The sequence below is a fragment of the Trachurus japonicus genome, chromosome 11 (assembly GCF_045865225.1).
Source record: "Trachurus japonicus isolate A0001 chromosome 11, Traja_1.0".
Taxonomy (NCBI): Eukaryota; Metazoa; Chordata; class Actinopteri; order Carangiformes; family Carangidae; genus Trachurus; species Trachurus japonicus.
The window spans coordinates 12172796-12189686 of record NC_140917.1 but is presented as its reverse complement, the minus strand read 5'-3'; the positions used below and the strand labels follow the sequence as shown (position 1 = coordinate 12189686).

Here is a 16891-nt window from a genome sequence, read left to right as displayed (position 1 = left end):
TTCAGCCAAGGTGAGCAGCTTGTTTGGAGAGTAGGAGCGAATTAAAAAAAAAAAAAAAACGCTATCACAGCCCGAAGCAACACTGTTAAAGGTGTACAGAAAAGAAAATTGAATTTGAGCCCACTCTGGGTCATAAAATTAGTGTAATAACTCATCTATCAGACGATGTAGGCCAAACTTTGTGCAAAATTCTATTTTTGAGTAAATCCGTGATGAAAGTGTGTATTTTAGTGTAGTTTTTTTTTTCGTATTGGATAATGCAGGCGCACGGATTATACGTCAGCCTGTACACGATTCACTAGCCACTGATATTGGATCCGTAATCCGTCATTCAAACGTCTGAGACACGCACACACACACGGAGCTCGGTCTCGCCCCAAACTTTGAATATCCCGCCCGCTCGATAACGACCAATCAAATTCATTTTCCTTACTCGGGTAAACTCGTGTTGCAGCTCGTGACAACTCGGCGCGACAAACGGGACAAACGGCCATTTCTGTACACCTTTAATGCACATAAGAGGCTGCTTTTAATTTCTGACAGCTGGACATTGCGCTATACTTTTAATTATGAAGCTTTATCCATTTAAACAAAATAAACTAGAGGAACAACTTTCATGTTTAAATTGTGTTTTATAGCCTACTTTTATATATTTTACTGATCGCAATTCAGGCTGGGTGTGCGTATGAAAATATGCTACAGTGTTTCTCTTTTCTTTTCTCTTTTTTGGAGGGGGCGGGGGTAGTTTAGGTGACAAAGACATTTTTAACTGTGAAAATAGAGATGTATTCAATATTTGCATTTGGGCAATACTGCTGTAGGCGAAACAAGTTTATTCATGGCCACATTTAAGTTACAGTAGTTGAGGGAGGGTTTTATTTCTAAATCCCTCCGTTTATTTCTTTTACACATTAGCGAGCAGGTTCACAGCGTGAACAGCGTGTCCCGACCTGACCAGGCTCTGGACACGGAGCAGAGACCCAGGTCCGATAGTGCAAGGCTTTCTCTGAAGCAGAGGATGAGGCCAGCTTCCCGTCAGTCTTCACAGACAGTCCAGAGTTGAACGAGTTTCTGATCATATAGTTGTCAGTTTGCTCCAGGTGACAGTCGACCCTCACAACAAACCCCCCCCCCCCCTCCCTCTCTCAGTAAATAGTTCCGACGTCCATGCTGCAGCTTATATCCAAGTAATATAATAGCCTATATATAAATGAGCTCCTGACGCTCAGCTCAACAGCTGGTAAACAGCAGCGGATCAGCGCGATCTCTCCCTCCGTACTGGTTCTGCCAGCTCCACTTGGATTTCAAAGTAAAAGTCACGCTGTAAATGAGTTAAATTGTGAAACAGCGGCGCTTTTATAGCCGATTTTAGGATTAAACTCAGAATATATGAGCTAAACATCTGTTACCATAAGTTTCCATGGCGATCTAGCTGGGTTGAAAGAGAGAGTACAGGAAAGCCTGGCTTTAGACTCAATAAAAAATATATAATTATAAAATATAACCCACTAAACTCGCTTCGAAGTACACCCCTCAAGTGTTGTCCATGTTGATTTGATTGTCTGTATTGTAATTGTCCCGCAATATACTGCAAATTCAGTCGATTGTTTACATCAGTTTTTACTTCCGCATTTGACCGGAAGTCGTAACACAATCGCGGCCAAACCGGAAGTGGCAAAGTGGGCGGGGCTACATAAGGTGAATATATATATTTATGTTTGAGACTACAGTCTTCTATGGTTTGAGACAACTTGCTGCTGCTGGTCCCTGAAGGGGCGGAGTGGTGGCGACACCCACGTGACACGGATACAGGAAACGGACTCCTCGTGGAGCTTCTTCCTTCTCGCTGCTGTCTCACGGGGAGTGAGTGTGTGTCTGTGTGTGTCTGAGTGAACATGGCTAAAGTCCAGGTGCTGAGAGCGCTGGTGGAGCAGCGACTGAGTTCGGCCGTCGAAGAGATCTTTGTTCTGATTGAAAGAACCGTGGAGGAGTACGAGGAGGAGCTATGTCGGTCAGAGCAGGAGAAGCAGCGACAGAGGAAACAACTGGACGCTTTGTTAAACCCTCGGGTTTTGTTACAGAGAGCAGGTCAGTTATTAACGGAGAATCAGTTTGTCTCGGTTTGATGTAACGGGGAAACGTTGGTGGCGTTGAGGACGGACCAACTGACCGTTATAAACATGAAGAGTAGACGCCGCATCGGCTGCTGGGGAGCAAGAAATGCGGCCGCCATCTTGAACAGTTGAGCAGCAGAAGTAACAGGACGCCAGAGCACTGTTGGTCCAGGCAAAATAGCGTTTTCCGACAGAATAATTGTAACAGAATGTTTTTCACCAGACACCATTACTATGAGGTGTCCAGAACAACATACTAAAAGTCCTAAGAAATCCTAGTTGGGGAAATATGTTTAATTCTCATCAATCCAAGATTGATTTACTAAAGTCTATGATGCCAATGAGGCCAGACAACAATACACCCCAATTTTTTTCTATTTTTTTCCTTTACTGCTATCACAATGAAAGTTTACACATTGAAAGTATCGATGAAATGTAACATTTTTTGTATTAGGGACCGTTCGTTATTTATGGAATGGGCCACCGGAGGAAAATGGGGGGGGGTCATGTCATAATATTCTTTGTTGAGGGGTGGGTCCACTAAAAAAAAAAGGTCAGCGAGGGGGGGTCATTCAACATTTTGTCTGGAGGACACTGCAATGCTCGCAAAAAAACAAAAACAAAACAAAAACGGGACATTTCAAAGCTGCAAGCACTGATGACAATGAGAGCCACGGCCCCTAAATCACAACGTTATTTTATATTGTTCTGATCTGCCCTGAGTGGGGTTCGAACCCGAGTCTCCCGCACCGCAGGCGAAGATGCTAACCGCTTCGCCAAGAACTCAATAAGGATTTCGCCCGCGGCTTAGCACGTCTTTTATGGGTGAGTGAGTTTAACTTCAGTACCGTACAGAGGCTACGCTGCCTGCCTGCCTCATTGCGTAACTCTACATAGTCTGAGCAGCACGTACGTTCACGTTGCTTTCGTGAATTGTAAACACACAGACACCCCCCTCGGTTTTAGCGTCCAGCAGTTTAGCGGCTAATTCAACTGCAGTGATGGATAACTGTACCAGAGAGGCTCAACAACTTCATGAGCTTCATTTGAGGAATAAACGGCAGCTTTTACCTGACGGGAGACCGACGCCTGAGCTACGGTAGCTAACAGTTAGCTGGTTACAGACTTTCTCTCTCTCTCTCTCTCTCTCTCTCTCTTTCTTACACACACACACACACACACACACAGAGTTGTCTATCATATCTGTCGTAAACCTTGTAATAATACGTTGTTGAGTGCAGTTCACATTATTGTTGCTTCGGTTTGAGTGTGGATTAATTGTTAATGGCTTGTTGTGTAATGTGAGCTGGTCCAAAATCGCGATTCTGTTAGTTGGATTTTAATAACAGCTGATAAATGGCATTGTGATGAGAAGGTGTTGCACACATGGTTGTCAAAATGAAATAATGTAGTGTCACGCGCTACGTGATGCGATCGTGTCGATGGCTGGGGGGGGGGGGTCATGTATCTTTTGATAAGGCTTAATGCAGGGTCATGTTAAAATTTACTGACTCCGACAGGGGGGTCATGTAAAAAAAAAAAAAAGTCCCGTGAATCCCTCCGGTGGCACTGATGATAAATAACGAACAGTCCCTTACAAGTTTCTTTGAAAATGGATATGAAGAAGAGAAGAAGCCATAAAGCCGCAAACAGCAAAAACAGGGGCCAAATAACTTCCATTCAGCACTTACAGGAATTGTTTAGATTAACAGAGACATGGATTGTTCATGTTAATGTTGAACACTTAATGCCTATTATGGTAAGCTATATCCTTATGTTGGGAGAAGGTGGAGTTTTGGAGTTAGAAAGTATATATGATCATGGTGTTGAGCCATAGGAGGAAGATCTCACTTTGGCACCAGGGATGCTTCAGGATTCGGCATTTTTTGTACACTGTTCTTCTTCTTGTTAATAAACTTCTTTTTAAATACAAGTGAAGACGTGTCGGCGGTGATCCCTTCTTTTCATCAACACATCAATATACCACAACTGTGTGTGATGTTATGTTAATTATGCTGTTATGTTCAACAACATATGAGTGGGACTAAGAACTTAGATATTTGGCCCCTGTTTTTGCTGCTTGCGGCTTTATGGCTTCTTGACCATAACTCAATTAGTGTTGAACTCATTTGCATATTCAAATGTATTTCCCTTAGAAACTTGTAATACAAAAATTTTTACTTTTCATGTATACTTTCATTGTGTGAAGTTTCATTGTGGTAGGAGTAAAGGGGGGAAAAAACAAGCCTATTTGGGTGTATTTTGGGCATATTCTATTAGTGTATTGCTCATTTGCATATTCAAATTCATTTTAAAAGAAACTTGTAATACAACATTTTTTACTTTTCATGTATACTTTCATTGTGTAAAGTTTAATTGTGGTAGGGGTAAAGGAAAAAAAATAAGCCTATTCGGGTGTATTTTGGGCATATACGTGTATGGCTCATTTGCATATTCAAATTCATTTTCAAAGAAACTTATAATACTAAAAATGTTACATTTCATTAATACTTTCATTTTGTAAAGTTTCATTGTGATATTTATACTACTTTATATACAGTAAATCAATCTTGGATTGATGAGAATTAAACATATTTCCCCAACTAGGATTTCCTAGGACTTTTAGTATGTTGTTCTGGACACCTCAAAGAAATGATAAATAGTGAAACACTGTTTCTATTACAATTAGTTCTATTTTTGGGTCCAAAATTAGCTAGATTACCTGGACTATGTGCAGCATATTATTTCTGTTCTAATCGGCAGACCACTGGAAACAGCTGGCTCTGGGGATTACTTTTCACAAATAAGATTGAACATTACTATTTGCTTTGTTAAAGCAATACTTACCGATCTGGCATTTCACTCAGCACAGCACAAACATTTGAAAATCAACAGCTCCACCTCCCTCACAAGTCCCACCCACCTCTCCCTCCTGCCGCACCTCCACGAGCCCCCTCCCTCCCTGCTGCATGCGTTGGCATGGCAACAGTAAACAGAACAGGAACACGAGTGAAACGGGAACAACACAAACAAACACAACACCAGAGTTTTAAACCATATAAACGGACTCAGTGATGATGACTGATGAGTTTTATAATAAACTGTTGTTAGCCTACTGCTACTGGAGACGCAGGGGAAGTGATTGTTACAGATTACAGTTCTCAACGAGCCGGGCTGGCGGCCGGACCAGCGCCACCTGATGCGCTGGTTCAGGCCGAAAATAAATCCAGACCGAGCCGAGTCGAGCCGCACCGGTCCGGAGTTCCACCGGGTCCGGACCGCTGAGAACTCACAGAGCTAACAGTAGCCTGGCCGTTAGCACAGAGCTAACAGTAGCCTAGCCGTTAGCACTGGGTGCTTTATAGACACATGTGACTTCCTGTGTTTACGTATCACTCGGGGCTGCTCACTATAACGTTACAATATCAGACATAAAACTCCGCAACCAGCTGCGGCTGCAGTTATTGGTCTTTTAAAAAACTATTTCCAAAAACCTTCTTTCTAGTGTGTTGTGACTCTAGTCTCCTCTGCTCTCTGTGTCCTGCTAATTAGGGGTGTCAACAATAATCGATTCGGCGATGCATCGCAATGCGGGGCATGCACGATTCAGCATCGATGCGGCAACGTGCCGTAATCGATTATGTCGCTGTTTATTTTCTGGCCTCGAGTGGACAATAAAGTTGTGAAGTTTCAATTACTTCCGGCGGCATTTCCGGAGCAACGTAGCTACATGCTAAGCGGCGGCGCTAGCTAGCACAACAGGATGGCTGAGGCGGAGGGAGATGACTGCGAAAGACGGGTAATTAAAAACGCACCCAAAGCTTGGAAAGCGGACATTTGGGCACATTTTGGATTCTACGAAGTTAATGGGAAACTAGACAAGACTTACGCGGTGTGTAAAATATGCCACACTAAAATCAAGCACGTCGGCAATACAACTAACTTCACAAACCATGTTGATCGTTGGCATCCTGAGTTGGCTTCAACAACAACAACAACAACAACAACAACACAAAAAGTCGACACATCCCAGCCAAGAATTGACCAGTCGCTAGTGTCAACGTTGCCACACAACTCCGAGAGAGCAAAGAGGATTACACGATCAGTGGCATGCTTCATAGCGAAGGATCTACGACCCTACTCCGTTGTAGAAAATGCGGGTTTTCGCCACATGCTTAAAACAATTGAGCCCCGGTATAAGCTACCAACAAGAGCTACCTTCACTGATTCTGCGCTTCCCGCATTGTACAAAGAAACCAAAGCAAAGGTAATGGGATCCATGTGTACAGCCAGTCGTGTAGCAGTTACAACTGATGCCTGGACTTCAGTCGCAACAGAGTCCTATGTAACCATCACGGCACATTATATAAGCGATGATTGGAAGATTGTATCTCATGTGCTGCAGACAAGAGCAGTTTACGAAAGCCACACTGGTGCGCATATGGCGAGGCTACTCTTGGATGTTGTGGAGGAATGGCAGCTAACAGATAAAAGTGTTGTGCTGGTGACGGACAACGCCGCGAATATGCTAAGTGCTGCTGAAATTGGGAAGTTCCCTCACGTGAAATGCTTCGCGCATACGTTGAACCTCGCTGCGCAGCGGGCGCTTAAGTTGCCGGCGGTCTCCAGGCTGCTGGGCAGAGTCCGACGTATCTCAGCATACTTCCACCGCAGCACAAAGGCAAAGCACCTGTTTGAAGAAAACCAGCGAGTTGTTCTTAAACTGACACGTCCACTTAAACTGATAACTGATGTCACCACAAGGTGGAGTAGTGGTCACGATATGATGGAGAGGTTTTTGCAACTGCAAGCTGCAGTGCATGCCACCCTGCTGTCGCCTGCCCTCAATGTAGAAGAAAGTGACATCGTCACTCTCAGCAGAGCAGATCTGGCTAACGTGGAGGAAGCAGTGAAGACATTAAAACCAGTGAAGGATGCCACTGTTTTTATGTCAGAGGAGAGCAGTCCTACAGTCAGCCTCATTTCACCAGTATATGCCCAACTCATCCAGAGCATGTCAGACACTATTGGAGACCAACCACTGATCCGTGATGTGAAGAATGCCATCAAAACAGATCTCCTTAAGAGGTACAACAGTGGGGCAGAGAAGAAGATCCTTCACACATCCTCTGCCCTGGATCCTCGCTTTAAGGGGTTACCTTTCCTGACAGAGGAGGAGAGATTGGATGTCTATGCAGGAGTGACTTCAGAGGCTGCTTCTCTGGAGGTAATTTAATTTCTACTTGTAAAACTTATGGAATAAATTTCAATTCAATTGTAATAATAACAATGTAATGTTAAATAAGCAGCTACATAGTCAGTAAAATGTTAAGACTTATAAAAATAGTTATCTGTTGTGATGTGAGCTGCAGTATTGTCTGAGAAAGTGCTGCTAACTGCTGTTTTTTGCTCTTATTTATTTTGTTCAAACACAGTATGAGAGGAGACGTAGGACAGAAGCAGATGAAGTGCCTGGCGGAACAGGAAGTTCAAGAACCAAGGAAGTGTTGCTGTCCGTGGATGATGTGTCAGACTCAGCAGGCCCCTCTCCTCCCAAAAGAAGGGCCTCATCGCTGCTTGTGAGTTTGCTGGCACCTGCTTTCAATGACGTCAGTGAACCTGCAGTACAAAGTAAGACCGTCGATGCCTGTGCTGAGGAAGAAATGGACTTGTACTGTAGATCCCCATCTGTGCCTCTCTCTGAGGATCCCCTGGACTGGTGGCATCGCCATAAGGGCACATTTCCTCTCCTCTCTAGGTTGGCAAAGAGATATTTGTGCATCCCAGGGACAAGCGTGTCAGCAGAGAGAGTGTTCTCCACTGCAGGAGATGTTGTCACTGCAAAAAGAAGCACTCTCAAACCTGACCATGTCGATCAGCTTGTGTTCTTACACAAGAACCTTGAAATTCCCAAATGCTGAACAGTGAGAAGTTATGATGTAGGCTTAGGTCAAACTATAGGCTATATTTCCTCACTCTGAAACAGATTGTTGATGTTGAACTCAGGTGGAAGAAGTTGTTTGCACAAATCTGGTAGTAGGCTAAGCCTACACACTTTATTTTTGGTTTACATTACAATGTATTTCACATCTTGATATTTTGTTGTATGCAGCTGATGTGATTGCCAGATAGGATTCTCATCTCAGGTTTATAATTGTGATTGTCTTAAAGCTACTAAGCTGCTGTTTTGTTGAGAATAGTTGCACTTAACTTTACTACTTGAAAAAAAAGTTTCACAGCAATAAGTGGTTACTGTGTTGCACTGAATATTTTTTATTGCTGGGTGCCTTGGTGGTTGTTGTTACAATAGTGTAACTGTGATTATTATTTAATGTTTGCACAAGAATTCAGGAAGTGCCTTGTCTTAAAGCTGCTATTTTACTGTGTAAAAAACAAACAAACACTTATGGTCACTGCTGGAGAAAGTTGGCTGTTATTGCTATATTTACATACAAATGGTTCTAAAGCAGAGAGAAGAGAATATTTCTCATTCAAAATACTGAAAGCAGTGATTTATGTTTTCTTTAAGGTAAAATGCCACATCCAACCCTGTACCATTTTATTTTATTTTATGACATTTATGTCAGTGAATACACACATAGCAGCCAATAAAATCTGTTGTTATATCTGACTCCTTGTATTGCCTCATGATTGATGAAAAATTTGCCTTGTTGTGTGCAGTAGAATTTTGATGCATCGCAATGCATCGGAGAATCGAATCGAATCGAATCGTTACCTGCTGAATCGTAATCGAATCGAATCGTGAGGGCAGTGCCAATGCACACCCCTACTGCTAATGCTCTGGTGTCAATAAAGTTAGGTTCTTCCTGGTCAGGGGGGAGAGGAGGAGAGGGGTGCACAAAGTGATTACATATTAAGTAGGTTCGGTCGCTCGTCAAATCTTATTAATCGGACCGAATAATATTATTGGTCAGACTTTTCTCAGAATTATATGAGAATGAAAAAATGATGAGTTTTTAACCCTGTTGGGTTTCTCTTACATTTTAATGTATCATCAGATTATTAATAGCATTTTAACTTAGACAAAGAAATGTGCAAAAGTTCCAGAAAGGTAAGAATAGCTTTAAAGGAGCATTATTGTAAATACAGCAGTAATAGCATTAAATAAGCTGAAATATGCAAAAGATATGTCGGAGGGAGCCATAACTAAATTTACAAAGAAAATAGCCAACAGTGTAGTGTCTGTGGGGCAAATGCAAAATTTGTCTTTGTTATGACACAACCCGGCCCGGCGCCTGCTGCGTTCGATTGCACTCGGAACTTGGAAAGATCCGACCTCCGAATCGGAAAAATGTAGTAAATTGTAATGTAGCAGTGTTGGGCTGCTTACAGTCACTGAATCGCTCGGTAGAACACCTTCTCTCCATGTCCCTGTGTTTATATCTGATATGCTTCGCCACTGGCTCCATCTAGTGGCCGAATTAAGAATTTGGATTTGCATTAATGCTCCTTTAAACCCTCGGGTTTTGTTACAGAGAGCAGGTCAGTTATTAACGAAGAATCAGTTTGTCTCTGTAACGGGAAAATGTTGGTGGCGTTGAGGACGGACCAACTGACCGTTATTGACCCTTTGCACGTGACGAACGTTCCACTTGCGCGAGATACGGACGCCATGATGGAAGATAAAATATGTGAAATCTTAAAAAAAAAAAAAAAGGAGGGCAAAAGAGCAGTGGAGTCAATTTAATTCAATGGGGCGCGTTATAGTTTTGTGACATGCCGTGGTTGTAGGGTTTCCCCCTTTTCCACTGAGCTGGTTCCAGTGCTGGTTCGGAGCCAGTGCCTGACTAGCAGCGGTTCTTTGCTTTTCCACCAACTGGTTATTGGCTCTTTAAACTGGTTCCAAGCACCAACTCCTTGCTGGGCTAGCTACCAGCCATTGAAGAAAAACAACTCCAGTTTCAAAACACGATTAGACGTCAAAATAGAGGTTAAGATTTGTTATTTTCTGGGAGCGTAGAGTTTAGTTATATGTTTTCAGTTATTTCATTGAAGAACATACAAAAGAGAAAACCAGATCGATGTAAACAAATACCTGGGAACTTGTTACTTGAAAACTTAATGCAAACAGTTTAATCATCTTATTTACTGTACCACAAAATGGTACAACAAAGACGTTTTAAGATACAGTAAAGGGGTTAAAAACAAAAAGCAATAAATTATAAACAGATACTAGATAATAAATTATACATCCATTCAAGCACTGATCTCCTTTTGTAGGTTGTTGGCTTAAGCTCAATAATGCATCAGTGTGGTTTATTTATCTATTTAATTTATTTTACATTTTATGAAATAAATATACAGGGTAGAACCGAACATGCATTATTAAAGGCCATCATTTTCAAGTCGGACTGAGAACACTGCAGTGATGTTTGTGCTAGTGTTGTAGTCAAGACCACCTAACCCGAGACCAGAGTAGGGATGCACCGATCCACATTTTTTCACTTCCGATCCGATCCCGATACAAGAATTTGGATATCTGCCGATACCGATACTATTCCGATACCAGAACTTTTTTTTTTAATTCAATTATTTTTTTAGATTTTCCCCTCCCACCTAAAGCTATGTTCTACGTAGGGGTGTCAAACTCATTCAGGGGCCACAAACAGCACAACTGGATCTCAAGTGGGCCAGAGCAGTAGAATAATAGCATGATAAGGTAAATAAAAAGAAGAACTTTTCCCTTTGTATTATAAGATGTTTACAGTTAATGAACTATTCTTTTACAAAACATATTATGAACAATCTGAAATTTCTTCATAAAAATACATGTGCAATTTCAACAATAATATGCCTCTTCTGTCTTCTATGTAATTTTCACACTTGGCAAATTCATTCTGAGGGCGAGATTGGACTCCCTGCTGGACCAGCTTTGGCCCGCGTGCTGCACGTTTGACACCCCAGGGGTCTGATTTATAAAACTGTGCGTGGGATCGTTACTAAAAGGGTACGTACGCCCAAAAGCCAAGTTTTGCGTGCGCCAGTAAATATTCAGATTTATAAAACCCTGCGTACGCACACTTGCAGGCAAACTTCCCTTTATAAATCGCAGAGTTCCTACAAGTGTGCGCAGCTGAATCCGCTTCACGTTCCGCCCAGTACACGCCCTGTTTTAACCCTAGATGGTCAATGCAAACCACCACATGAATGTGATCTGCATGTCAATGAGCCTGACGTGCTCTTGTTCTGTCGGTGTTGTGGCTGCAGGTGTGAAAGTGGCGACTTGACGTGTTGCTGCAGCTGTTAACGGCGTCAGCGGCTCAGAGCGCACGCGGTGTTGTTTTGGTGCACTGCTCTCTCACATGCTGGACCCGGTTCGGCACATAGTTACAACAATGACAACAGTTCTAATCTGAAACGAGTTATTAACCATTCATCATGGTCTCCCTCTCCCTCCTTTCTCCTCCAGCGGTGCCGTGGTGCAGAATTACGCACGGGGCTCACCGCTGTATTATTTACAGTAATTAGACTGATCGATAAAACTTTGAATAATTAGCGGAATCAGTTACATTCTGAGGAATGATCAAACATGACACTTGATAACAAGAAAACAGAATGTAACAATTGTGCGAACGATTACTGGATTCCCCCCCCCCCCAGGGTTTGAGATTTAATTGACTCTCGATCATATGTTCACACAGTATCACAGAAACATATTTACACCATGTATCCCATTGCGCGACGCCGCGCTGCTTCTGTCATGTAGCATGGTCTGTCCTCCTCCTGCGTTTCACGCTGGGAGCTTATGGGAGCCACATCCTTAACTTTCCGATACGCGCACAAAACACCAACATTGACGGAGAGACGGTGGTGAGGTAAATATAGAGATATCATCACTCCCGGCACCCCAGAGTCCCCCGCCGTGCCATTAAATGTCCCCACCTGCACCGTCCGTCTGCCAAGGAATTTTTGATTTTTGAATTTTCTAGTTAGATTCTAAGAAGATGGTTTCTGAAACACCAGTCCGATGCAAAATAAGCGCGCTGTCTGAATTAAATCACCGATGGCCAACATGGATCGAACGCATTCCGGGTTTGAAATTAAAGTGATGTGGACGGCCGATTTTTTTTATAATTTTAAAAAAAAACTAAAACATAATCGTTCTTCTCAATAATCATTTCCTGAGTCTTGACTTCAGTTCACACACCCACACCGTTCTGTGTTCGCCAATTCCCTTTTCCTTCAAAAACCTGCGGTACGCATGGGTCACGAGTTTGCTTAGGGGACCTGCGCCACATTCTCCCGTCAAGTTCAGTTTTTTATAGGATCGACAACCTTGGCCGTGAAAAGTCACGTACGCACTCTTTCAGCCCTGTTTAGTGCGTACGCAATCGGTCTATTAAATGAGACCCTGGTCTACAATCTGAAAAATTATGAGAAAACAATTTTGAAAACAAGCCACCCCACACACAGACACACACACACCCTCGCCCCCAAGCTCGTATGGGCCTCGGAGCCTCCTAAGTTACGACAACACTACCCTTCAGCAGAGCAGAGCAACCAAGCCGCCTGCAGGGAAAGAAAACCAAAACGGCTTTGAATGAGGCGAGAGTAACAGTGTCGGATTCACACCTTCCACAATAAAACCAAAGATTACCTGTTCAAACATAAACTCCGCTCTAATCAAGCACCGCCGCTGCAGCTAGGGGTTCGCTCTGCACACGGCACACGCCGGCTCCGCGTGCTTTAGACCCCGTGTCTCCCTACTTCTCTCCCCGACACACAGCGCCCTGTCCTGGGGGTAGGCCGGCGCCGCCTCCGGCGGTTCCGTTGTCGCCGCCACGGAAACACTCCGGCCAGGCCGTCGGGGCGCCGCCGTTCATTAGCGGTAGCTGGTACTCGGTGGTGCCGGTGCGTGGGCTGCCGCGGTCTTGTTCCTTTCATTGGAGCAACAACACGGGAGAGGTGTTGCGGGGGTGAGGGCACTTCTGAACTACGGGAGACCAAGCAGGTGAGCGATGGTAGTGGATGTTGAAGAGTAAAATTAAATCGCTGTACAGTACAAATTCGAATTAATCGATTTATTTGCCAGCCCTACATTGCACGGTGCTGTCTTGCTTTTCGGTGTGTTTCGAGCATGAAATATTTACAAACAGCGGACATGTGTGCTGCTCAATGCTTCCGTCTGCTGCTGCTAGTGGCCTCAGCAGGCTGCAAACAGTGGAATGTATTTCCTGAACGGGGTGTGTCTCATGGGCCTCACTGACACAAGGCACACGCCTCCTTCAGAAAATCCGTTCCACACTTTTGCATCACCTAGGCGAGTAGCCAACAGGAGTAACTTTTGGAATCATTTCAGCAGACAACCATGAAAGCACATGTGTTTCAGGGATCGGAAATTTGCGCAGGTGGGATCGGAATTTTCCGATCCATTAATTACACTCGTATCGGTACCCGATACCGATACTGGATCGGATCTGCCCCATCCCTAGACCAGAGTATACTGAGACCAAGACAAGACCAAGACCGTGGAGGGGCGAGACCAAGTCCAAGACCGAGACCAAACTGAATAAACAGAAGAATTATAGTCTATTTGTCATATTGAAAAATGAATGTATTTCAAACTGTTGGTAAAGCCAACCAGCCTGCAGAAGTACTTAACCCTTTACATGGTGCTTTCAAAAGCAGCAATTATGCTGTTACAACCAATGTATGAAGAACAATACTTGAAAGGTGATTCTCTTATGAAAAAAAAAGAAGAAATGACTGTAGCCTACATGATTTTTTTGTTGTTGTTGTCATTTTTCCCCAAATGATTCAAGTCTCTCTCTCTCTCGCTCTCTCTCTCTGTCTCTGTCTCTCTCTCTCATCTCACACACATGACTTTTGATAGAAACCCCCAATTCCAATCCGCCCCCTAAAGACTCAGGCCCTGAACCCTCACTGACTAAAGTGACGTCAGCTGTAAGTGACAGAGTGTGAGAGTCTGTGAGGGTCCAGATGCTGTAAACATGAATGGAACAGCACTTACCCACTCTCACCACACGTTACCTTGACAACAAAATGTTGTTGACTCCGGTCTTGGGCCGATAATTTACCGTACTTTCAACGCGCACAAGGTGTGTGAGGGGGACAGACTCAAAACAAAATGTTCCTGGATCAGATCTGATCAAATCATCATCAATAATCACAAACTGCACGTTAATACTGACAGTAAACTGCTTCTTTTTTTTTTTTCTTTCTTTCTTTTTTTTGGTTGTTGCTCCTGTCCATTAACAATAACGAGAGCGGCGGAGCTCTCTCTGTCCACGTGTGTTAATTTACTTCTTTTTTTTTAACACTTGCGTTCCGACGGCATCTCATGTGTTTGACTTCACAACGCTATGAACTGTGGGTAATTCCCCTACCCAAAGTCAGCATCGGTGCTGACTTACGGTAAGGGGGCAGTAAGGGCTCATTCACTGACTCACTGACTTGATGATCTGACAACGGAACAGCCCTCACACACTCACGGACTTCCCGTGAACGCGCCTCTAAGTCAGTGAGTCCGTGAGGGGTCGGATTGGAATTGGGCGAAACAGTCAGGATCGCCTGGGCCGACCATCATAAATATTGAACATGTTTAATATTTACGATAGCGTAGGATAATCTTAAAAGCCATAAAATATTCGGCAGATTCGGAAGGAGGAAAATCGGGCCAAAATCAGACAGTTTATCTTTATATGTGTGTGCAGCTACAGCTTAAATTAACTGGGAAGAAAAGACACTCCGCCGAGTGTAACATAAAGTGACATTCGCCGGCGGCTGGGACGACACCAAACTTTTACAGTCACCTGGAAAACATGGATAAATGTGGGTTGAATAAGAGAATTGAATGATTGATTACTTTGACGGCATCTCTGCTGCAGCCGGTGCCTTCCTTTCTCCCTCTTTTTCTCCTCTCTGACACGTAGGTGGCAGGGTAAACACTTTCAAAATAAAATACCGTATTGTTACATTTTAATTCGGGAAGTTCTTGCGGTTTAAAAAAAAAAATCACAGCAGCTGTGGTCTCGGCTGGTCTTGACAAAAAATCCCGAGACCAGCTCGACCGAGACCGAGACAAGACTGAGTAAAAATGCAGTCGAGACCGAGACGAGACCAAGACTTTGAAAATGCAGTCTCGAGACCAAGACCATTCTCGAGTACTACAACACTAGTTTGTGCTCCCAAAGCGTATTAGAAAAGCAGTCCCTTCTCCTCAAGTGATGTGAGTTATTTTAAGTTGTGTGTAATGTTTGTATTTCAGAGTGTGTGAGGGCACAGGAAGTTCCCACAGAGCAGCAGGAGTGGAGCTCCAGTCAGGACCAGAGGGACTCTGAGCCTCCTCGTGTAAAAGAAGAGCTGGACGATTGGACCACTCATGGAGGAGAGCAGCTTCAAGGACCAGAGGAGTTGAAAGTCATTCCTTTACCTGTGAAAAGTGAACATGATGATAATGAAGAGAAACCTCCGCTCTCACAGCTTCAACAGGGTCAGACTGAGGAGGACGGAGGAGCAGAGCCTCCAGCCAGCAGCTCCCCTAAACACATGGAAACAGACACTGATGGAGGACCAGAACCAGACAGAAACACATGTTCAGACAGACATTTACAACCAGATACTAATGACAAGACCTCCGAATCATCTGACACTGAAGACTATGAAGATGAGGAGAGGGAGAAAAAAGAACCTCAGTCTGGGTTGAACTCTGAAAATAATGGCTGTGATACTAAAAGGAAACTACTTAGCTGCTCTGAGTGTGATAAAACATTTGGCAGGAAGACAAACCTGATGAAACACATGAGAATTCACACAGGAGAGAAACCATTTAGCTGCTCTGAGTGTGATAAAACATTTGGCTTCAAGACAGACCTGATGAGGCACATGAGAACTCACACGGGAGAGAAACCATTTAGCTGCTCTGTGTGTGATAAAACATTTGGCAGAAAGTCAGTTCTGACACAACACATGAGAACTCACACAGGAGAGAAACCATTTAGCTGCTCTGAGTGTGATAAAACATTTGGCAGGAAGACAAACCTGAATACACACATGATAACTCACACAGGAGAGAAACCATTTAGCTGCTCTGAGTGTGGTAAAATATTTGGCAGCAAGACAGACCTGAAGGGACACATGAGAATTCACAAAAGAGAGAAACCATTTAGCTGCTCTGAGTGTGGTAAAATATTTGGCATCAAGACAAACCTGATGAGACACATGATAAGTCACACAGGAGAGAAACCATTTAGCTGCTCTGAGTGTGGTAAAACATTTGGCATCAAGACAAACCTGATGAGACACATGATAAGTCACACAGGAGAGAAACCATTTAGCTGCTCTGAGTGTGGTAAAACATTTGGCACCAAGGCACATCTGACAAGACACATGAGAAAACATGCCAAAGACAACACGTTCAGCTGCCAAGTGTCAATGCCAGTTTCAGATGGAAAGGACGTTTTGAGGCACACATGAGAGCCCATGGATGCAAGGACCCGTTCAGAAAGGTTTATAGACGACCAATAGGCAAACAGCATCAGAGGCGTCGTCTTGGCAGCGACAGTAAACCAGTCTGAATGCTCTGCTGTTGTCTGGACATGGGTTAAAGTTCACTGTAGTAATACTAGTACTAACACAAATCTGTGAATTGGTTCTAGAAAACATTGTTGACCTTTTTGGGTGTGGTGCGTAAGTTTGGTCATTTTGTTAAATTGTTGCTAGGAAGTAAATATATATTGTTGAAATGATTTGAGTCTTGCCACAGATTTAATTAGTCTTAAGTTTTGTCCTCTTGC

At 43.5% G+C, this 16891-nt stretch overlaps 2 protein-coding genes across 2 annotated transcripts; both read left to right on the top strand.

The window, feature by feature from the left end:
• The first annotated feature begins 6555 nt into the window (after positions 1-6555).
• On the top strand, positions 6556-7350 carry LOC146978314 (E3 SUMO-protein ligase ZBED1-like). The gene has a single exon (XM_085790496.1). The coding sequence runs from the start codon at positions 6556-6558 to the stop codon at positions 7348-7350; it is 795 nt and encodes a 264-aa protein (XP_085646622.1).
• Positions 7351-15192: 7842 nt separating this feature from the next.
• Positions 15193-16571, top strand: LOC146978313 (uncharacterized). The gene is made up of 2 exons (XM_085790587.1): positions 15193-15259; positions 15364-16571. Exons 1-2 carry the CDS (start codon positions 15193-15195, stop codon positions 16569-16571), a joined length of 1275 nt encoding a protein of 424 aa, XP_085646713.1.
• Positions 16572-16891: the final 320 nt, after the last annotated feature.